Consider the following 25,000-nt stretch of genomic DNA (forward strand, 5'->3'; position numbering starts at 1 on the left):
GTCACCAGACCAGTGGTTTCAGTATCACCAGTGAACTTGTTAGAAATGAAAATTCTCTGCACCCCTCTGAGACCTACAGATGCAGAAACTCTGGAGATGGGGAGAAACTGTATTTTCTCAAGCTCTCTGTGGAATTCTGCTGCACAATGAAGCTTGAGAACTGCTACATTAATGAATTATTCTCAAACTTTTTAGGGTCCAGACACTTCACACTCTTAAAAATTCTTAAGGAACCCTAAAAGCTTTTGTTTTTAGGTTATAACTATCTACACTTGCCATTTTCATTTTGTGTGTGTGTGTGGTTGGATATAATTTACTTCCTTTTTTTTTTTTTTAACATCTTTACTGGAGTATAATTGCTTTACAATGTTGTGTTAGTTTCTGCTTTATAACAAAGTGAATCAGCTATACATATACATATATCCCCATATCCCCTCCCTCTTGCGTCTCCCTCCCACCCTCCCTATCCCACCCCTCTAGGTGGTCACAATGCACTGAGCTGATCTCCCTGTGCTATGTGGCTGCTTGCCACTAGCTATCTATTTTACATTTGGTCCATGCCACTCTCTCACTTCGTCCCAGCTTACCTTTCCCCCTCCCCGTGTCCTCAAGTCCATTCTCTACATCTGTGTCTTTATTCCTGTCCTGCCCCTAGGTTCATCAGAGCCATTTTTTTTTTTTTTAGATTCCATATATATGTGTTAGCATACGGTATTTGTTTTTCTATTTCTGACTTACTTCACTCTGTATGACGGACTCTAGGTCCATCCACCTCACTACAAATAACTCAATTTCGTTTCTTTTTATGGCTGAGTAATATTCCCTTGTGTATATGTGCCACATCTTCTTTATCCATTCATCTGTCGATGGACACTTAGGTTGCTTCCATGTCCTGGCTATCGTAAATAATGCTGCAATGAACATTGTGATACATGACTCTTTTTGAATTACGGTTTTCTCAGGGTATATGCCCAGTAGTAGGATTGCTGGGTTGTATGGTAGTTCTATTTTTAGTTTTTTAAGGAACCTCCATACTGTTCTCCATAGTGGCTGAATCAATTTACATTCCCACCAACAGGGCAAGAGGGTTCCCCTTTCTCCACACCCTCTCTAACATTTACTGTTTGTAGATCTTTTGATGATGGCCATTCTGACTGGTGTGAGATGATACCTCATTGTAGTTTTGATCTGCATTTCTCTAATGATTCACACTTGCCATTTTCAAAAATAAATCAGACATTCAAAAATTCATTTTAAAACAATAATAAACCCCTTCATGGGTTAACATAAATAACTTTTTAAGTGAAAAGAGCAGGGACTTCCCTGGTGGTGCAGTGGTTAAGACTCCGTGCTCCCAACGCAGGGGGCCCGGGTTCGATCCCTGGTCAGGAAGCAGGATCCCACATGCATGCCACAACTAAGAATTCACATGCCACAACTAAGGAGCCTGCCTGCCACAACTAAGGAGCCAGCAAGCCACAACTAAGACCCAGTGCAACCAAATAAATAAATAAATATTTTTTAAAAATAAAATAGGACTTCCCTGGTGACACAGTGGTTAAGAATCTGCCTGCGAATGAAGGGGACACGGTTAAAGCCCTGGTCACGGAAGATCCCACATGCCGCGGAGCAACTAAGCTCGTGCGCCACAACTACTGAGCCTGCGCTCTAGAGCCCAAGAGCCACAACTACTGAGCCTGCGTGCCACAAGAGAAGGCACCGTAAATGAGAAGCCCGCGCACCATAATGATGAGTAGCCCCTGCTCACCGCAACTAGAGAAAGCCCGCGTGCAGCAACAAAGACACAACGCAGCAAAAATAAGTAAATTTAAAAGAAATAAAATAAAAACTAAATGAAAATAGCAGTATTTTCTGAAACAACAAAACAATTTAGTGAGAAGAGAGGCATTGCTTTACATTTCTCCAAATCTCTTTAATGACTTAGTAGAAGCAAGCAAGCAAGCATCTCAAATCATCTGAATTCAATCTGTTCCCATATGCTCTTTTGGTTGAAGAAAACCCAGGCCCACAGATATGTACTTGGAAAGGGGAGGCGTATTTTAATAGCCTTTTCAAATAATAGTGCATATTCTTCTTTGACACTACACCAAAATAAGTGGAAGTTTCTTAAAAATTGGTTGCAATGTGTGATCTGAAACTACATTAGTGAACTTTTTGTGCTTTTACATTAAAATCCATCGGTCTTTCTTGCACTTTGAATGGCTTTCACCCATGTGAAATTCTGTAACATCAATGCATTGGTTATCTGGAAAACAACAGCTTACTGAGTTATGCAGCTCTGCCAAATGTGACATATTTCCTTAATTTTCCTACATAATATTAACAAATGCAATTTTCTTGGATAATGCTGCAGATCTAATCAGAGAAGTCTTTACAGTATTGTGAAGCTGTTAGGCTTACAGTGGTGGAAACAAGATTTCCAAAATTCTAATTTTCACTTCAAAGCTCAAATTTTATCTTTGGCAGCAAATACTATCATTTCTTTCCTTTCAAACACAGGATCGCTTTGTTTACTGTCAAGAAAATACCTGCCAAATATAACAAGTCTGAGTAATGACACTGTCATCTGTCCTTTCAAGTTATAACAATGGTGATCCATGAAACAGAACAGTGAGTTCAGGCTGCAACTTAAACAACCACGAGAGGGCTTTTCCTCAAGACAATCGCCATGCAGCCAGGTGCCTGAGGTGTGCTTCCCGGTGTATCACACAGAACATTAAGAAAATGTGTACTCACGGGCTCAGGGTAGAATCAAATCAACGATTTTTACTGCTTCCTCAGGAACGTTCTTAAGCGAACCGGCTTTTTTCTGCCCCGTGCAGATATGTGGCGGTGGTGAATCACAGTGGCTTGTGCTAAGGTGTGGCAATTTTACCCACCATGGCTTTTACACAATTCGTGCAAATGTCAACGCAGTAAAAAAAGGCAAATAACACCTCAGCGCTGTTATAAATATAGCTCTGATTTCGCAGATCCCCCAGGTTCTTTGGAAACTGCTGTTTTAAGAGATCCTAAGAGAAAGATCTAGAGTTTCCCTACTTTGCCCTTCACTTGCTTAAAGTAAAGCTTAGGCTAACTCAAGGAATCCTACAGCCCTTCTTCGCTGAGAGGTTCGGGACTATAATAGTGCATACATCTATGTCTAATTAGCACAGCTTTTTAAAAAAACTACTTATTTGATAGGGACCATATAGGCACTCATAACAAGTGGATAGAGGCGCAACGAAGTGCTTCTAAGCGGGGACAAGAGCTCCAGCAGAACTGCCGATGCAGTCTAGAGGCTCCCAGAAAATGGTCCAAGTGCATCAATTGACACCAATTACTAGTTACACTTTCACTAGGTTTTCTGGTTCAGTGAAGGTAGAGAGGAGGACTTCCGGTGTCTATCCTCCAGGGAAAATGGACAGTCAGGATCTAGGGAAGTTTCTGATTATGGCCTCTGACAGTTAGACCAAGGTCTATCTGTGAGGTTAACTACCTTTGTTAGCTACCTCACATTTGTTTTTGGTCACCCCGTGCTCCTTGCCCTATAGTGATTAGCTGTGTGCCGTTACAATGCAAAGCAGTTAATAGATACTGCATAAAGTGAGTAAACCAAAAAGGAGAGAACTCCGTTTTTTGTTTTTGCTTTTTTTTTAAGTTGAAAGGACGGTCACCAGAAGAATCCAAAACAAAAATTCATTAACCATGGTTCCTCTGGGTCAGGGGAAATTCAGAATGGAACAGAGAGAGGCTTTACTTTTTCTTTTTGTTTTTCTTTTTCTATAATGTTTGAACTGTTTTTGACCATAGACATATATTGCTTTTATGATATAAAACCATACAAGTAACAGTTTTACAGACAAAAAAAATGAAAAGACCGTGTGTGACTTATTTTAGCTGTGAGAAGGGAAGGAGGATGTTGGAAAAGATTGCTTTAACTTTGAGGTCTGTCTTGTGAGGGACGAAAAAGTCTCCAAGGAAAAGGGTGAAGGCAGCATTCAGGAGTGGCTGCACCAAGAAGCTTGGCTTTAAGGAGAACAAGACCCAACCTGTGAGGTTGTTTGCTCCTCCCCACAGTGAGGCAGCCAGATGTGGTGACCACAGGGGCATGTGGGCGTCCAGTCCTGGTGGATACCACAGCAGATGCCCTGGTTAACACAGTGATGTCAACAGAAGAACACTGGCCGGGGCTTGGAACTGGCTGCAGAGTAGCCGCCTGGCTTCCTCATCCTACAGGGGGATGGAATTACCTTGAGCTCACAGAACTGGGGCAAGGACAAAGCGAGATCGTGTAACTTAAAGTACTCAATATACTGCAAAGCAGGATTGCTCTTTGGCAATCAAATTTTTCATCCATAAAACGTGAGGATGGATTACAAGGTACCTTCACATGGGAGTAGTCTTGAACAAGCTAAACCATACCTACAACTTGGAAAGACCCCTTCAACTGCTCTACTTAAAGCATGGGTGATTTCAAGGCTTATTTAAGCCCAAATAAGCTACTCTCCAAAACTGATCTCTTCTCACCGATTCTGAAAGGACTTCCCAGCAATATTGTCTCTGTAGGAATCAAACAAAACATGGTATTGATCCCGGCTCCATTCCAGAACCACCTAGGGAAAAAAAGAAAAGAAAAACAATGTTTTCTTTGCATCAAATACTGAGAGTATGTAACTTTCATTTCATTTTAATTTCATTAAGAATTGCTAAAGGACTCCCAAGGCAATAGAAATAAAAGCAAAAATAAACAAATGGGACCTAATCAAACTTATTACAAGCTTTTGCACAGCAAAGGAAACCAAAAACAAAATGAAAAAACAACCTACGGACTAGGAGACAATATTTGCAAATGATGCAACCGACAAGGGCTTAATTTTCAAAATATATAAACAGCTCATGCAACTCAAAAACAACAACAACAAACCCAATCAAGGACTTCCCTGGTGGCCCAGTGGTTAAGAATCCGCCTGCCAGTGCAGGGGACATGGGTTCGAGCCCTGGTCCGGGAAGATCCCACATGCCGCGGAGCAACTAAGCCCGTGTGCCATGACTACTGAGCCTGCACTCTAGAGCCCACGAGCCACAACTCCTGAGCCTGCGTGCCACAACTACTGAAGCCCATGCACCTACAGCCCATGCTCCACAACAGGAGAAGCCACCGCAATGAGAAGCCCGTGCACCACAACGAAGAGTAGCCCTTGCTGGCTGCAACTAGAGAAAGCCCCTGCGCAGCAACAAAGACCCAACACAGCCAAAAATAAATAAATTGATAAAAATAAATAAATAAATAAAATAAGCTGAATATAACTGTCCTTGGCTAGTACGGCTACCTGGAAGGTGGGGAGAAAACATCAGAGAGAGTGCGCTTCACAAACGGCTGAGAAATGCTGACGTGCTGTATGTTAATACAACATGCCTTCCTTCATCAGATAAATTAATCTTGGCATCTCCAAACCGCTCCAGTGTATTAGAAACAACGGCAATAGCAAAGGGTCCTTAAATACCACATTTAGGAACGTTCCTCTAGTTCAGAGTTCTGCACTCTTAGATCTTGGTGGAAGTGGTAGGAATGCTGGCTTATTACTCGGGATGTGGGTTTTCATCCCAGCTCTGTCACTTTTACGAGTGACACTGAGCAAGTTACTTAGCCTCTTCAGGCTGTTTCTTCATCTGTAAAATGCAGGGGGTCTTTGAAATCCCTGCCAGTCCTAAAAGTCTATGACTTAAGAGGGGCTCCCAGCTGCAGGGCTGACACTGTGTTTCTCACCTGTATCCTCCATGCCCCCACGTCAACTCCATAAGGACACCGTGTCTCTTCCTGTCTTCACCTCCTCTGGGTCTTTTGTCCCTGCTCCTAAGCCCATCAACATTTGAACTTGATTCTCTTCCATCAGAAACATTTCCCTTTTCTGCTATTCCTGTCAACTAAACCCTATTATGAACATCTTTCTAAACTTTTCTAGATGAATGAGTAATATGCTCTATGAGGAATGGAAAAGGAAACTTGTAAATCAAATAAAATTCATCTAAGGGTTAGCGTCAGATCATTTCCTTAATACTATCAAGGACGGAAAAGAGTAGAAAAAACTTGTGCAATTAAAAAATTGTTTATTCTGGGGTAAACTGTAAAAATATGAACACCTTCCAAACAACAAAGAAGCCAAAAAAGACTTAAACTTGCAATTAGATAGTTTTCAGCCATTATCAGCAGTAAACAAAAGACCAGAGGAACAGGTGAGAGAAACACTGACTACTGTAAAATCGAGTCTCTGTTCTTGCACAAAGCCTTTCCATATTCTTCAGCCCCGTCTGAATGCTTCCTTCTCAGAACTCTGGATAACGTCTATCTCTATCACTTACTTGATGCCTTGCATCACTTAGTTTTATTGTTATTTACCTTTTACCCCATGTTAGCATCTTGACAGACCAAGCAAACTGCTCAAAGGGTAGAGAACGACTTACAATTCTGCTTATTATCAACTCATACCCAGCACATTACGTACCATCTTCTTCTTAGTAAATATTACCTCACTACTGTAGGAGTGACGTAAGAGCAGGCTGGATTTGGGAACTTGGGATGCCTTCTAAGAGAACCTCCCAGTTCTCCTGCTTCGTAGTTGTGTAACCCTGGGTAAACTACAATGTGTGGGCCTCAATTTCCTCAACTATGAAATAAGTACTAAATCTATTTCATCGGTCTGCTGTGCTGCTGTAGTAGGACAGTGATTCTCCCATGACGTGGGCAAGTAAAGGGTATGGGGAGTGTGCCAGGCATACTGGAAGCCAAGGGTAAACAAGCTTAACTTCTGAAATGCCATCATTTTTATAACGGCAAGACATTTAAAACATTCTATTGGTAGTAATGCAAATTTTTTATGGAGAAAAATGGAATATTGATGTGATAAAAATACCAGATATAATGTTGACCTTCAAAAAATGTCCTATTTGCCATTTTGAGCTATTTTCCCCATACACACACACACACACACACACACACACACACACACACACACACACACCCCTCCTCTCTACATTATTCTCCTCAGAGGACTTACTTTTGTCTGTTACTAAGGGTAGTTTGTTGGTAAAAATTTAAGACACAATGAACAAAATACTATTTACTAAAATACTACATGAGCTCTCAAATACCACATAAACAATGTATTATTAATAAAGAATTATAAAAATCATCTAAAGGTAGTTTATTCTACTAGTTAAAGATGTTTATCACTTTTGGACTTCCCTGGTGGCGCAGTGGTTGAGAATCCGCCTGCCAATGCAGGGGACACGGGTTCGAGCCCTGATCCGAGAAGATCCCACATCCTGCAGAGCAACTAAGCCCGTGCGCCACAATTACTGAGCCCACATGCTGCAGCTACTGAAGCCCACGCACCTAGAGCCCATGCTCCACAATAAGAGAAGCCACCGCAATGAGAAGCCCGCGCATCGCAACGAAGAGCAGCCCCCGCTCGCCGCAACTACAGAAAGCCCACGCGCGGCAACGAACACCCAGTGCAATCAAAAATAAATAAATAAAATAAAAAAAGTTTTTTTTAATGTGTATCACTTTTAAGACTCCATCTTAGTAATCATGGCGTCCAAGGTATTCAAGATCAATTGTTGGTTAGTTTTACAAAATTGCAGCCAAAGTCAGTCTTAATGTGCTGATCACAGGAGAAGGGGTTCAAACACACACTCACCAAGCACCACTGTGCCAGGCACACCCCTCCATTGAATCCCCACAACAAGGCACCACTTTGAGGCACGTACTACGATGGCACAAAAAGAAGCTCCAGGCCAAGTTGCAGTGTGTGTGATGGGGCTGAGGTTTGAATCAACCGAACTCCGTAGCCCACGTTCCTGTTTAGCTTGGCCCAGGCTCTGTCAGCTTCACCTGGCCTGCTCTTCTGATGCTTATTTACAGAGCCAGCTTTGTCAAATACACATTCATGAATGTGGTCATTCAACCAGTTGAAACTGGTATGTTTATCACCCTTAATTCAATGGCCCAGCATTTTTAGAATGTCTGATAGTCCTTCAGCTGGTCTGTGCGCACAAACGCTAAAATTTTCAGTTGATAAACTTTTTCAATTATGAAACCGGCATACACTTTTGTTGATGATCTTGATGGTCCCGAAACAGGACCAAATGCATGCCTGTGGTACAGTAACAGTGAATGAGGTGCAAGCCCCATAATCCTTTGGGGATTCCCCAGCTAAGGAAAGGAGGAAGGTAATTATTAAGAAGCGGACTGGTGAACAGTGCAAGGATCATAAGATTACAATCAGAAGTTTAAGTCTGGAACGTATCAATAATAAAATCTAGGGCACTTCTCCATTTTCAATTTCTTCTTCTGTAGAATGAGGATAATAATACCACCTATTTCACAAGATTGTTTTGATAGATATGCAAATCCTGTAGGGCTGTACAATACTCACTGCAAACTGCTCACAGGTCTCTTAAAGACAGCGTTTACATGCTACAATATAATTAATTCACCTGTTTAAATATCATCTACACCTCTGCAGGCAATTCAAAGCCAGGAACTTAATCTCTCTCATTTTCAGTCCTAGAACCTTGCACACTGCCTGGCACAAAATCAATAAACTTTCTAGAATGAGTGAATACGGCTACTAGTTTTACAAGACAAACACCTTGGAACAGCCTACTGCTCTGTGGTTTCCCTCCAGAGCTTCCTGCTTTCAGATCCACTCCCAGATAGTCAATGTAAAGGCTAAAGGCTACAGGTATAGAGAGACGACAGCAGGCCTCAGCACACAAGGATGCAAAACTCTCTCTGTAAAAACACATGTCCCTTTCTCAAAGTTTCAAGTGTATAAATGTGACGAGCTACCTTGTAAAACTTAAGATGCCAGGGCTCTCCAAACTCAAGCAGCAAGAACTCTAAGTAACTCTGACAGAGCTTTTCATACATTGATAATCACATCAGAAGTTTATAATATTCCCAAATTACAACAGGTTCTCCATAGTTTCTGAAAACAAAATATATGTTGCATTAAGAGCCACTAAATGGCAGACAAAGATAATCTAAGCTTTATCTTTTTCTGCTAATTCCCCTCCTCCCCTGATCAATCAGGAAGTCAAATCTCATCACCAGCAGCATTTTCTAATCACATTTGATTAAACATGTTTGTTTTCCTGCTTTTTAGTCCATTAGGGTTGCTCTGACAGAATACTACAGACTGTGTGGCTCAAAACAACAGAAATTTATTTATCACAGTTCTGGAGACTGGGAAGACTAAGATCAAGGTGCTGACAGATTTGCTATTTGGTGAGGGCCTGCCTCCTGGTCCATAGATGGCTGTGTTCATGCTGTGTCACCTCACATGGTGGAAGGGGCAAGGGAGCTCTCTGGGGTCTGTTTTATAAAGGCACTAATCCCACTAATGGGGGTTCCACCCTCATGACCTAATCATCTACCAAAGAGCTCACCTCCTAATAGCATCACACTGGAATAGTTTCAGCATATAAATTTTGGGAGGACACAAACAGCTCACTGCATTTCCCAACACGAAGTGGCTAAAATAAAAGATTAACCCATTTCTTATTAGGCATTGAATGGTTACCAAAAGTGGGCTGATCTCTCCTTTTCATACACAGGAAATGACCCAAACCCAAGATGCATGACCACTATTTACTTGAACATTAATTAAACTCAAAGATACTTTTCTAGACCACATCTACCTTCTTTGAGTTCTTCACAGAATTAGATACACGACCTACATTTGATGACCATTTTAAAGGGCAAAAAATGGGAACCAGGGCTTTGTCCTCAGGGAGCTGACATCCTGTTAAGGACTAATCATGTACTTGCATGAAATGATTTAGGAATACTTACTGTTCAGCTTTTACATGAGTACAGATTAAAGCAGATTACTGTTGGAGAAAAGGAATAATCCAGGATAGGGTTAACCATAATAACTTAACAAAATCTCTCTCCTTTTTCTAGGAGAGAAAGCTGAGATTTTTAAAGAAGTAGAGGAGCAAAGAGAGGGAATTCCCTGGCAGTCCAGTGGTTAGAACTCCGCTCTTTTACTGCTGAGGGCCCGGGTTCGATCCCCAGTTGGGGAACTAAGATCCCACATGCTGCACAACGCAGCCCAAAAAAAAAAAAAAAAAAGTCTCCTCAACCACACTTGAATAAAAGGAAAAGGTGGTGGTGGGGAACTACTAAAGATGGTTTCCAAATGTATTCAAACTGACTTTCTGGGTACATATATGTAGGTTTCGTTGTTCTACAGTTCAGAGTTTACAGAATCACAGAATTACACAGGGAGTACTTTAAATCCAATGCCAATGTGTGAGCCCTGCTAGAACGTCCTTGCAAACAGTTACTGTACCTATGAATTTAGATCTGCACTGTCCAAAAACATGGTATTCCCCACTAGGCACGTGTGGTTATTTAAATTAAGACTAAATAAGTTAAATTTAAAACTTAGTACCTTAGTCACACTAGCCACATGTGAAGTGCCCAACAGCCACATGTAGCTAGTGGCTACTGTACTGGACAGCTCCTAATTACAGGCCATTTCCAACACTGCACAGAGTTCTCCTGGACAGGGCTGCAGCTATTCAATGCCTAAAGATTAAGTACGTGTCACAAAAGCAGGCCCTGACCTCAGCCCCAGTTTTGTGATTTTATTTATTTTTTTCATATAAACTCTTTATTGTACAGATGAGACTCTGAGACTCAAAGAGTTTGAGTGACTTATCTAAAGTCACACAAAAAGAAGAGTTCTGGGCCTCCCTGGTGGCGCACTGGTTCAGAATCCGCCTGCCAATGCAGGAGACACGGGTTCAATCCCTGGTCCAGAAAGATCACACATGCCGTGGAGCAACTATGCCCACGTGCCACAACTACTGAGCCTGCGCGCTAGAGCCCATGCTCCACAAAAAGAGAAGCCATCGCAATGAGAAGCCCGAGCACCGCAACAAAGAGTAGCCCCAGCTCTCTGCAACTAGAGAAAGCCTGTGTGCAGCAACGAAGACCAAACGCAGCCAAAAATAAATAAAAATAAAATAAATAATTTTTTTTTTTTTAAAAAAGAAGAGTTCTGGGCTTCCCTGGTGGCGCAGTGGTTGGGAGTCTGCCTGCCGATGCAGGGGACGCGGGTTCGTGCCCCGGTCCGGGAGGATCCCACGTGCCGCGGAGCGGCTGGGCCCGTGAGCCATGGCCGCTGGGCCTGCGCATCCGGAGCCTGTGCTCCGCCGCGGGAGAGGCCGCGACAGTGAGAGGCCCGCGTACCACAAAAAAAAAAAAAAAAAAAAAAGAAGAGTTCTGACTCCCCCTCCCCTCCCAAATTTTTGTCAACAGGCTGCTGGCTCCTCTTAGCAGACGGATGTTTCCTCGGATCTCAGACAGCTTCTTTCTCGCGTGGGATCTGGCACAGATATCTTTCACCATCTTCTCCCCTCAGAACATGCATTTCTGGCAAGAGAGCAGCTCTGATTCCCTGGCTTTTCTTCCTATTTCCTCTGGATAAGGTCTCTATAGTTTTGTTTTTGTTATTTTTTTAATGGGAGAAGCCAAAGTACTGCAGTGAGGATATTTATCTTTGAGATTCATTTAGGGGAACCTGGTTTTCTTGGCCAAATGCTATAGTGAGCTAACCCTAGGTAGAAAGCATGGGCAGGATGAGGATGGACAAATGTAATAGTTTTGTGATTTTAGACAAGTCACTTAAAGCTCTCTAAGTTCCAAAACAATTCCTTATCCCATAAGGGGCTGTTATAAAAGAAATCAAGTGAGCTGATATATATCCATCTATTCTAATAACTACAAAGTACTACAGGAAATGTAAGGTATTAAGACTATGAAAGAACACTGAACTTATTTAGTCCTTCAAGAGGCTCACAGCCTACTGGGCAGACAAATATGAAACAAACAATCATAACATGTGAAAAATATACCCAAAGTATAAATAAAAGTGTAGTTGGTAAACATTTGTTATTATTAAACCAGAAGCCAAAACTAATCAAACTAAGTTTTTTTGTTTTTTCTCTTTATTTTGGTAAAATTTAATTGCCATAAAAATGTTTAGTGAAATGAGATAAAATTTTACAAAATATCTGCTTGTGGTGCTTACTATACTTACCTCCATCAACAAATGAATTTTATCTCATACTGTTACTTAGACAAAAACATTTTTTAAAATTCACCAAGGAGAGTTCTCTTTTTGTGAGTGTCAAATGCAGAGAAGTCATAAATTAGGCAAAAAGAATGCTATATATTTTTAAATAGCTTTAAAGCCATTAAAAAACCTCTTTCCTGAGGGGCAATTAGCCACATGTATCAAAGGACCAAAGAAATGGTCAAGTCTTTGTTCTAATTCCACCTCTAGAAATACATGCCGAGAAAATCATCATAGGTGCACCCAAACACTTCTGTATAAATATAATAACCATTATTACTTATACAAATAAAACCTGGAGAGATAGTTTAAAAATTAAACAACAGGTAATCGGGTAAATAAATTAAGGTACAGTCACACAAATATTATGAAGCTATTAAAAATTATGCAGTTTTTAAGCAACTATTAAAAATTAGTAACTTCAGTTAGCCAACAAATATGTGGCACCATTCCAGACTCTGAGGACATAGTAATGGACAAAACAAAATGTCTTCCTTCTGGAGCATACAGACTAGTCAAAGGGTAAAGTGTTTGGTAAAATATTACATGAAAAAAGTAACAATCAGAACTATCAGTCTGGAATGTAACCTCAGCAAAATGGCAGAGTAAGCAACTCCAGTCTCTCATCTCCTCAGAAACACTGAAAAACAAGTAGAAACTGCCAGAAAAATAAAAGACAAATATTGTATGAAATATACATTATATGAAATGTCCAGAATCAGCAAATCCATAAAGACAGGAAGTTATCAGAGGTTACCAGGGCCCAAGGGGAGAATGGAGAGTTACTGCTTAATACCAAGTTTCTGTTTGGGGTGATGAAAAAGTTTTGGAAACAGTGGTAATGGTTGCACAACAACGTAAATGTAATTAATGCCACTGAGTTATACACTTAAAAATCATTAAAATGGCAGGGCTTCCCTGGTGGCGCAGTGGTTGAGAGTCCGCCTGCCGATGCAAGGGACACGGGTTCGTGCCCCGGTCCGGGGAGATCCCACATACCGCGAAGTGGCTAGGCCCATGAACCGTGGCCGCTGAGCCTGCGCGTCCAGACCCTGTGCTCCGCAACGGGAGAGGCCACAACAGTGAGAGGCCCGCATACCGCCAAAAAAAAAGGCAAATTTTGTTATTTGCATTTTGCCATAAAATTTTGGAAGAGAAGTAAATCACTATAATACTCCTCCCAAGAGTAATAAAGGAACATTATCAACAATTCTGATCACAGATTGGATAACTTAGATGAAATGGACCAAATCCTTGAAAGATACAAACTACCAAAGCTCAAACAAGGAGAAATCATAATCTGAATAGCCTATACCTATTAAATAATTTGGATCAATAAGTAATAACCTTCCAAAACAGAAAGCAACTGGCCCAGATGGGTTCACTGGTGAATTCTACCAAATATTTAAGGAAGAAATGATACCAATTCTCTACAATTTCTTCCAGAAAATGGAAGCAAAGGGAACACTTTCTAACTCATTTTATGAGGAAAATTATAAACCAATAACTCTCATGAACATGGATGTGAAAATCCTCAATAAAGTGTTATCAAATAAAATCTAACAATGTATAAAAGGAATTATATAACATAACCAAGTGGGATTTATTCTAGGTATGTATTTTTGAAAACTGGTTCAACATTCAAAAATTAATTAATGTAATCTACCATATCTCAAGGCAAAAGAAGAAAAATCATATGATCATATCAACAGATAAAGTATTTGACAAACTTCAACACCTATTTTTTCGCTTTTTGGCTGCACCATGTGGCTTGTGGGATCATAGTTCCCCAACCAGGGATAGAACCCTTGCCCTCAGCAGTGAAAGCGTGGAGTCCTAACCACTGGACCACCAGGGAATTCCCTTAACACTCATTTTATTATTTAAAAATAAAAAATAAAAGCCTCTCAGCAAATTAGGAACAGAAGGGAACTTCCTCAACTAGGCTATTTCCAAGTGAAATTAACATTTGCATTGGGACTAGTAAAGAAGCTTGCCCTCCCTAATGTAGGTGGGCCTCATCTAATCAGTTGATGGCCTAAATAGAACAAAAAGGCTGAGTAAGGGAGAAAGTCCTCTGATCTGATTGCCTTGAGCCGTAACATCAGTCTTTCCTGCCTTCTAACTTGAACTGAAACGTCAGCTCTTCCTGGGTCTCTAGGCTGCCAACCTTCAGACAGGAACTACAGCATCGGCTTTCCTGGTTCTCAGGCCTTTGGACTTAGACTAGAGCTACTTCATTGGCTCTCCTGGATCGCTAGCCTTGCTAAATGCAGATCTTGGAGACTTGTAAGCCTCCACAATCCTGTAAGTCAATTCCATATAATCAGTCTATTTCCATACACACACACACACACACGTGCGCACATGCACATATGCACACACATACATATATCCTATTGGCTTTGTTTCTCTGAAGAACCCTAATATATTTATATGTCAACTGATATCAACTAAACCTGTATACTTTTGTATTAAGGTTCAATTTAGAAACTGATCACTCAGGTGACCTTTCCATATTTAGATACTAGGGAAAAAGTATCTCTGCACTCCACCTCTTGGTGCCAGGCTCTATTCTAGGGGCTGAGGATACAGTAGTGAATAAGACAGAAATGCTCCTCCCACGGAGCTTACATTTTGAGGGAGAGAGAAATGAGACATTAAATACACACATACATATTTTCAGACTGAAACTACGTACTACTTTTAAAAAGAAGGGGAATAGAAAAAGGAGTGACCTGTGAAAGAGGCTGCTTTAGGTTGGGTGGTGGGGAAGGCCCACCTGAGACGGCATTACTGAGCTGAGACCTGTATGACCAGGAGCACGTCACATGGTGGTCTGCGGGCAGTGCTCTCCAGCCTGATGGGACAACAGTGCAAAGGTCCTAAGGCGGACACAAACCTAATGTGTCAAGGAACAAAAAGAAGGCACCAATTCTGAACCTCAACCTCAGGCAGGTTTGCAAGTATCCGCTTGCGTTCTGTGCCTTTACCACTGCTTGAGAAGAACATGTCCAGGCTGCTCTGCTGGTCCCAGGACGAAAGACATGTGGTCCAAGTCCAACCCAGATGAGCCAGCTCCCACCTGACCTGCACATCCCAGAGAAGAAATAACTGTCATTTTAAGCCAGGGACTGACAAACCTCTTCTGTAAAGGGCCAAACAGTAACCATCTTAGGCTTTTCAGGCCATATGGTTTCTGCCACAGCTATTCAATGCTGCTGTTGTACTGAGAAAACAGCCATAGACAACAGTAAATGAATGGATGTGGCTATGTTCCAATAAAACATTTATTTATGGACACTGATATTTATAATTCATATAATTTTCATGTGTTATGAATTCTTCTTCTTCTTTTAGTTTTTTAAAGCCACTTAAAAATGTAAACTCCATTCTTAGACTGCAGGCCATACAAAAACAGGCGTAGTTTGCTGCTCCTGTTTTAAGCCAGCAAACTTGAAGGTAGTCTGTTAGGGTACATTTTTGTAGAAATAGTTACAGCACACACAGTGGATACATGACACAATCTGCTCAAAGAAGTGGCGCATTTAGGATCTTACACACAGACCATTAGAAGGAGTCTGAATTTTCTACTGTGTACAATGGGCATGATGTAACCTGATTCACATTTTTTAAAAGGTAGCCTGGTTGCAATGTGGAGAATGGACTGTAATGAAGCAATAGTGGTGAGAGATGATGGTGGTTTAAATATCCATAACACAGGTACCACATCTTTTTTTTTTGGGGGGGGGGCCCACATGGCACGTGGGATCTTACTTCTCCAACCAGGGATTGAACCTGCGCCCCCGCCAGTGGAAGTGTGGAGTCTTAATCACTGGACCGCCAGGGAAGTCCCACCACATATTTATTCTTAAATTCTTGGAGCAGAGGTTCTCAGCTTTTTCAGTCTTAGGACCCCTTTATACTCTTAAAAATTATTTAAGGGCTTCCATGGTGGTGCAGTGGTTGCGAGTCCACCTACCGATGCAGGGGACACGGGTTCGTGCCCCGATCCGGGAAGATCCCACATGCCACGGAGCGGCTGGGCCCGTGAGCCATGGCCGCTGAGCCTGCGCGTCCGGAGCCTGTGCTCCGCAACGGGAGAGGCCACAACAGTGAGAGGCCCGCGTACCGCAAAAAAAAAAAAAAAAAAAAAATTATTTAAGATTCCAAAGAGTTTTTAAATTTTTAAATTTTATGTGGGTTATGTCTACTGATATTCACCATATTAAAATTAAAACTGAGGAAATTTTAAAATATTTGTTCATTTAAGAAATAAACCCATTACAGGGCAACATAAAGATTTTCATGAAAAATAACTGTTTTCCTAAACAAAAAAGTTTAGTGAGAAGAGTTGCATTGTTTTTAATTTTCACAAATTTCTTTAATGTGTGGTTTCATAGAAGACAACTGGAATATCTTTGTGTTCTGCATTCAGTCTGCTGCAATGTCACATGTCTGTTAAGCCTCTGGGAAACTCCACTGTACTCTAATAAGAGAATGAGCGAAAAAAGGTAAATAATGTCTTAGTATTATCGTGTAAATAGTTTGAACTTGTGGATCACTGGATAGGGTCCCCAGACTACCTGTGGCAAACTGCTGGCTTGGGGTAATAGCTTACTTTTAAATGCTAGAATCTCAGTGATTCTGAAGTACAGCTGTCCTTCGGTATCCTTAGGGACACCTACCCCGCTTCCAACCCACAGATACCAAAATCCACAGATGCTCAAGTCCCTTATATAAAATGGCACAGTATGTGCATATAAACTAAGTACATCCTCCCATATACTTTAAATCATCTCTAGATTACTTATAATACCTAATACAATGTAAATGCTATGTAAATAGTTGCTGGCGCACTTGCAAGTTTTGCCTTTTGGAACTTTTTAGAATTTCCCCCCCCCCCTTTTTTTTTGGCTGCGTTGGGTCTTTGTTGCTGTGTGCGGGCTTTCTCTAGTTGAGGTGAGCGGGGGCTACTCTTTGTTGCGATACGCAGGCTTCTCATTGCGGTGGCTTCTCTTGTTGCGGAGCACAGGCTCTAGGCACACGGGCTTCAGTAGTTGTGGCACGTGGGCTCGGTAGTTGCAGCTCGTGGGCTCTAGAGCGCAGGCTCAGTAGTTGTGGCGCATGGGCTTAGTTGCTCCGTGGCATGTGGGATCTTCCCAGACCAGGGCTTGAACCCATGTCCCCTGCATTGGCAGGCGGACTCTTAACCACTGCTCCACCAGGGAAGTCCTCCCCAAATGTTTTCAATCCCTGGTTGGTTGAATCTGCAGATATGGAACCTGTGACTATGGAGGGCTGACTGTACTTTGATGTAAGTTACTCTACTTTACATACTATTCAGTACGGACAACTTTAAAATAAAGAGACTCGCCCAAAAAGTCAAGCAATTAATTAGATATAGATTATGCCAGTTTCCAAAAGCGAAGACATTGTTCTTTCAGGCCTTTGTACAATTATAAAAATCAACATGCAAAGCCTGCTGACTGTGCAGCACTGCACCCAGTGTGGCAGGTTCACCTGAACCCCTACTACGCCCCACAGTCTCCTGTTCCCAGTTATCCATCTGCAGTTCACTGTTCACAACACCTCAGAGCAACTGTTCTAAACACAGATTTGACTCATCACTCTCTTGCTTAAAACCATTTGAATGGTCCCCATTTTCTTCAGGAGGAATCCAAATTCCTTGGAGTCACTCCATAGGCAAATCCTAAACTGGCCACCGCCTGCCTCTCCAGCTTCACTCCTGGGTACGCTGCTGCGGCCCTTCAGAACCACTTCTGTTCCAGAAGGTGAGGGCTACCTCTCATACCCATACCTTTACACCTAGAGCATCCTTCACTTACAAGGGGGGAGGGGCTCCCGTTTCTTCCCTCAGCCATCTCCTTCAAGATCAAGCTCACATGTCACCCTGAGAAACTTCCCCGGACACCCAGGCCTAGCTCTTCAACTTAAGTTATCACAATGCATCTTAAGTTTGCCTATTTGCTGTTCTGTCTGGAGAGTGAGCTCCTCAATAGCAGAAAGATACAGAACCATCTTTGTGTCTCTAAGCAGTAGAGTACCTGGCCCAGAGTAAACACCTCCACTGATCTCTGCTGAGTGAACAACTTACGAAATTTGGTAAAGAAACTTTATCCATTTTAGAATTAGTCAGAAACAGAAATGAAGTTAATGGAGAGAGGTAATGAAGGAGGGATAAACTAGAAGCTAAAAGAAGAAACAATTTTGGGAAGCAATTTTAAAGGGCAATACAGGGCTTCCCTGGGGGCGCAGTGCTTAAGAATCTGCCTGCCAATGCAGCGGACATGGGTTCGAGCCCTGGTCTGGGAAGATCCCACATGCCACGGACCAACTAAGCCCGTGTGCCACAACTACTGAGCCTGCACTCTAGAGCCCGTGCGCCACAACTACTGAGCCGGCGTGCTGCAACTACTGAAGCCCACGCACCTAGAGCCCATGCTCCGCAACGAGAAGCCACCACAATGAGAAGCCTGCGCACCGCAACGAAGAGAGGTGCCGCTCGCCGCAACTAGAGAAAGCCTGCGCACAGCAAAGAAGACCCAACACAGCCAAAAATAAATAAAAAATTAAAAAATAAAGGGCAATACAGTTTTTAGTCTGATCATACATAGAATGCATTTGACTCTCCTTGCACAAGTGTGACTTAGTCTGTAACATTTCTGAAAGATCACTTTTTTCCCTGCTTAATTTAGTGTATGTATGAATCACACACAGGCTGACTAATCACCTGCTAAAGATACTGCATGTGGATCACAAGATTGAAACAATCTAAGGACAGTAAGAACTTAAGAAGATACATTGTGAATATACATAACCTATCACAGCTACAATTGTTCGTTACAGTTTAGAAGGAACCAGGATAACATACGTTATTGTAAAGTGCAGGCTGTGCTAAATTAATAAGGCACTTGCCTCCTCTGCTTTCATATCAACCAAAATAAAGCACACTCAGATAAAGAAATCATTGTGAACTTTTCTACTCTGTCTCTAAGAAAAGATTAATATACTCTTCAGTGTGACCTTGGACATCAGGCCAGAAGGTAGGTGCCCTGTTGTCTTCATGAGTGTTGTAGTCAAGGGAAGATCAGGGCTGGCATGGGGCACTTGGCATTGAATTGGCATTTACTCAGCACCTTGCGCCAGGCACTATGCAAGGTACCTTATATACTTTAGGCATCTTATTTAAACCACCTTTCCTCACAGGCTCAATCACAATCAGTGAGCAAAACTAAATATTTGTAAGTATTCATTCAACAAATATGCACTGAGCACCTATCGCTAGGGTCTGGGAGGACAAATGAACCTGTCTATCTTGTTCACTTTTATATACCAAGATGTCAGTGGAGTGTCTGGCACATAATGGAACATGAAGGCCAGATGATTTTGCCTCCTAAATCTCTCAAATCTGCCCACTTCTCTTTATCTGCCCTCCACCAGCCTAGTGCAAGGCCCCTGACTGAGTGCCCTGCAGCCATTCTTGTTTCCTCTAATTCAGGGTTTCCCATTTTTGGCACTACTGGCATTCAGGGCCTGACAACTCTTCGTTGTGGGAACTGTTCTGGGCACTGTAGGATATTTAGCAGAATCCCTAATGCCAGCAGCACCAACCCCATGCCCCAGTCATGCCAATCCAAAATGTCTCCAGACACTGCCAAACGCCTCAAGGCTGAGCGGCAACATCACTCCCAGGTGAGAACCAACCGCCTAGAGCAGACTTGCTCTCCCTCCGCCCTCTGCCTCAGTAGTTCTGACCCTTCAAAGCTGAGCTCAAACTGCATCAAGAAAGCCTCTGGAATATTACTCAGCCATAAAAAGAAAAGAAATTGAGCTATTTGTAATGAGGTGGATAGACCTAGAGTCTGTCATACAGGGTGAATATGGAATTTAAGAAAAAACAATGTCATGAAGAACCTAGGGGTAAGATGGGAATAAAGACACAGACCTACTAGAGAATGGGCTTGAGGATATGGGGAGGGGGAAGGGTAAGCTGGGACAAAGTGAGAGAGTGGCATGGACATATATACACTACCAAACGTAAAACAGATAGCTAGTGGGAAGCAGCCGCATAGCACAGGGAGATCAGCTCGGTGCTTTGTGACCGCCTGGAGGGGTGGGATAGGGAGCGTGGGAGGGAGGGAGACACAAGAGGGAAGAGATATGGGAACATATGTATATGTATAACTGATTCACTTTGTTATAAAGCAGAAACTAACACACCATTGTAAAGCAATTATACTCCAATAAAGATGTTAAAAAAAAAAGAAAAGAAAAAAAGAAAGCCTCTCCCGACGCAGCCACTACAGGGTGGGTCTCACTGCTGGTCTCTCCCGCAACACTCTCCCCTTTAGCATTTTTCACAATTGTAATTAAGTAGCATTTAATGTCTGTCTGCACAACCAGGATATAAACGCTCAGTCTGCAGGAACCAGTGGGCTTTGTTCACTGCTCTAAGCCCAGGGGCGGTGCTACAACAAAAAATTTATTAGTTTAATGAATGATTTAAGTGCTCTGCTGGGGCACAGGGATTCCAAGGGAAGAAAGACAACATCTTTGTGTTCAGAGAGCTGAGTACAGAAATGGCAAATAAGTTTCATCTCCTGGGCAAGCTCAATTAATTTGTACCTGCTTTGAGAAGCTATACATCTAGACATGTTTCTTCTAAAGCACCAATATACCAGATACCACATTCCAAAGCGATATGTAGGACCAAGATGCAACGTTTCCTCAGGTGGTTGAAAACTCATCCACATCATGGCAAAAGGGGTCAGAGGAGAGCTCTGGGAAGCTGCTGGCACTCTGTTAATCCCGTTCTGCCTCATCGAAAGGACGGGGTAGAAATCTCTCTCCCACGCCAGGAAACCTCAAGTCCGGGAAAAGGACTCAACTAGGATCACCGAGAGAGCCAACCTCGGGTTCACACAGTTGGGTGCATGCAACATCCACCTCGTACCTGAGAAACAGAAAGGGCTGGCTGGCTATCGGCTCCGGGGATGGGGAGACATTACTGCCAGCCTGGAGTCAGCCCACACACCCCCACTTTGAGCTGATGGGGTTCAGGACATGCTACCTCAAAATACGGCACCTTGGCAAACTGAATATTTCAAGCTGAATGAATTTGAGAAACACCACATAAAAAGGATTTTCTGACCTTCCCCTGAAACAGGTCATAAGACTTTCTGTGAGACAGGCCCTCTCTATGCTCGGAAGAAAGGAGAAATCCCCATCTCTAAAGACAGAGGAATGCCACAAGAAATCTGAATGAACAGGCCTCGCGTCTCCCCCAGCTTACTCCCCAGAGCGCACACCCTTTTTTGTCTCATCGCATTTTTTCCGCTATTCTCCATGCTCCATCAAGCCCAGCATTACAACCCTCGGGTTTAACTGCTTCTTTGGTCTTCATTTCCTTATGAAGGCCCCAAGGTCATGTAAAACTTAGATTATTTATATTTTTTGGCTGCACTGGGTCTTCGTTGCTGCACATGAGCTTTCACTAGGGGCGGCGAGCAGGGGCTACTCTTCGTTGTGGCGCGCAGGCTTCTCATTGCGGTGGCTTCTCTTGATGCAGAGCATGGGCTCTACGTGCGCGGTCTTCAGTAGTTGTGGTGTGCGGGCTCAGTGGTTGGAGCATGCAGACTCAGTATTTGTGGCACACAGGCTTAGCTTCTCCACGGCATGTGGGATCTTCCCGGACCAGGGATCGAACCCGCGTCCCCTGCATTGGCACGTGCATTCTTAACCACTGTGCCACCAGGGAAGTCCCTAAAACTTACATTAAATAAATGTATGCTTTTCTCTTGCTAATCTATCTTCTGTTACAGGGGCCCTAGCTGAGAACTAAGGAGAGTAGAGGAAAAGGTATCTTTCCTCTCTTACAGAGCAAAGGATGCAGGTCACCTGTGCAAGAGATGAGATGTGGGCCATTCACAAGAGAGCACTGCAGAGGGTCACCTCAGACCAGGTCCGTGGTCCGCCAGAAGAGCAGACACTGAGGGGCTAAGGAAGGAGCAAGCAACCAGCCCAGAGGAAGAGGCATTTGCTCTCAGCAGAGTAAAAGCAAGTGACAGCGCTCAGGGTGGGGTCTCTGAAGGATGCCCTTTGAAAGCACTCAGAAGAGAACGAGCTTTGACACCAGCAAATCGCAGAGCTCCAGCGCCTATTTAGGAAGGACTTTCCTGCCCTCATTTCCTTTCCTTCTTCCCAGTCCTACAACCCAGGAGGGGTCAGAAACAGGCTCCGTGACAGAAAGAGAGAAGCAGCCCACCGTACCCAAGCTCCCTTCCTCAATTGCAGGCTTTCTGCTTGGAGCAGGCCTGGGCCGGAGGCAAGAAGCTTCAACTTCAACAGGCTCAAAGCTCTGTTGTGACATGAGACTGAAGGCTTTCATGGCTGAACTGACATTGTGTTTTGTAATCTGAAGCAACCACGGGACATTTTCTTACCCAGGAGTGACAAGAGCAGGCTGAGTTAGGCCCACAAGAGTGTCTCATCCAGGGGGAGAGGCAGAGCTAACCCTACAAGCTGACATCAAGGGCCAGTGGGAGAAAAAGACACCTGCTACATGTCCTCCCGGATGTGCTCACCAACACGACCGTACAGCTACTACAACCGTACAGCTAGTAGCCGCCAGCGACACCGACCTATTCTTTCCTAGTGGAACACCACCTCCATATAACACAAATGTTCAGGAGAGGGGCCCCAACTTCACGGGGGCATCAGACTGGTCAAAAAGCAAACCTCTTCCTCCTTTTAAGGTGTCTATTAGGGGTGGCTCTATGATCCAGCTGGGGCCAGTTCCAGGAAAGGTTTGATGAGGTCTTGGGGCAAACTCTTCCTGTATCTTCTGGGAGAGTTCAGGAGCTGGAAGAACGCTGAACTGTTACAGAATTATTCTGCAGTCACGTCTGCGCGTGGTGAGGAGAGAGCACCGTGACGAGAGAGGCCCCTGCATCACAGGGCGGCGCAGTGGCAGGGACATGCTGCAGGCAGCCAGCAGGAGGTGTGCATCCAGGACCTGTTGGCAAGGCACTGGAACCGGGGAGTCACAAGCATCCGGCTGGGGTCTGAAACCTGACATCCCCTCTAAGAGGAGACAGCCAGGGAGCAAAGCCTGGAGAATCCCAGCGTTTAAGACAGAGAAGTAATGGTGAGGACAAGGAGAACAAAGAGGGGGTCTTCCTGAAGAAAGAGGGAGTGAGCATTCCCTCACTCACTGTCACATACATGGGGTGACAGATGCTGCAAAAGGTCAGGTGAAGCTTTCTCTCTTAATTTTCTGCTTAATTTCATTAACAAGATCAACATTATTTAGACCTCAAGAGTAAGTCAAATCAAATGCAACTATCAAATCACCCATTAAAGACATATATTGAATCGTTACTGAAAGATTTATGAGTGCACACTAGCGCTGTGTTTAACAAAACTCCATATTAATACGCCCACTCAAGAATACAAGTTTCGGTGGGCTTCCTGGTGGCGCAGTGGTTGAGAATCCATCTGCCAGTGCAGGGGACACAGGTTCGAGCCCTGGTCCGGGAAGATCCCACATGCCGTGGAGCAGCTAAGCCCATGCACCACAACTACTGAGCCTGTGCTCTAGAGTCCTCATGCCACAACTACTGAAGTCCACGCGCCTAGAGCCTGTGCTCTACAACAAGAGAAGCCACCACAATGAGAAGCCCACGCACCACAACAAAGAGTAGCCCCCACTCGCCACAACTAGAGAAAGCCCATGCACAGCAACGAAGACCCAATGCAGCAAAAAAAAAGTTAATAAATAAAATTTTTAGAACAGAATACAAGTTTCACAGATAAGAGTACTTAAAAACACAGTATCAAAAATGGAAAATGGAAACAACACACTTTCACATCTTCTAGAACAAGGTAAAGGGCTAACAGCTATCACAGTCACAATGCCAATGTGTCAATGTTAAGGCCAAGGAAAAGATGGGTTTTGACTCAAGCCAGTGTCTAGGACATCTGTTGCTCCGGCTCTTTGATAACAGCCTCCTGATTTCCCTCTGGGGAACCCCTCTCAGTTCATGTGGTTCAGTGGAGGCTGACAGTCCCACCCATAACCCTAGCTCCGGAAATGATCAAGGTGGTTAATGAAGGCACAAGGGCACTCACTCCCCAGCTAGGCAGGCTGCCCTGGGTCTAGCTGGCACTAATGAGGAAGAGAAGGTTACTAAACTGGGAGACCAGCTGCTGGAGTTGCTGCCACCAATCTTGGCTCCCATACGGCGAGAGCTTGTCTGAGAACTAAACCCATGGAGCTGGAGAACAGGGACAAGGAGTCCAGATGACATCATGTGAGCACCTCGATCTGATCCAGCCAGAAATTTCACCCTATATTTTTCAACTACATGAATTAAAAAACTGCTTTTTTCTTAACCCAGGTCCGAAGTGGAATTCTCTCACTTGCAACCAACTGCCATTGGCTAATACCAGCAACAATTTTAAACCACTAATAATTCAAAAAGAAAAAGCTCCCGTCTCCTTGTAAAAGTCTCAACTTCCCTTAGGATGTTTCAACCCATAATTTTCTTCCCTTCCTCTGATCTTCTAAGTCATTACTGTGCACCTACTCAGGCATTCAATTACTTACTCCCTTGTATTGTTACTCATATGTATATCATGGCCTCATCTCAACTAGCCAAAGATGGCCAAGGATGAGCTGTACATAATTCTTTGTATCTGATAGTACCCTCCACCATACAGGGTATAACCTGACCAATCATGTCTGAGAAATAAAAGGTAAGTAACGATGGGCTGCATCAGAGTAGAAAACTTAACTTTACTGGAAATGAGCTTAACGGGAG

General features: G+C 43.2%; 1 protein-coding gene across 2 annotated transcripts in view; it reads right to left on the bottom strand.

Moving 5' to 3' along the window:
• The window catches only part of GNPTAB (N-acetylglucosamine-1-phosphate transferase subunits alpha and beta), an 85,229-nt gene that overhangs the window by 55,433 nt on the left and 4,796 nt on the right, over positions 1–25,000 (bottom strand). Inside the window, exon 2 of one of the 2 annotated variants that reach the window (XM_082850029.1) lies at positions 4,531–4,616. The exons of the other annotated variant lie outside the window; for it this stretch is intronic. Coding sequence (XP_082706155.1) covers positions 4,531–4,616 — 86 coding nt within the window. The remainder of the gene's footprint in view (positions 1–4,530; positions 4,617–25,000) is intronic. 2 annotated transcript variants of the gene reach the window in all.

This window comes from Leucopleurus acutus, assembly GCF_964270905.1.
Source record: "Leucopleurus acutus genome assembly, chromosome: 11".
Classification (NCBI taxonomy): domain Eukaryota; kingdom Metazoa; phylum Chordata; class Mammalia; order Artiodactyla; family Delphinidae; genus Leucopleurus; species Leucopleurus acutus.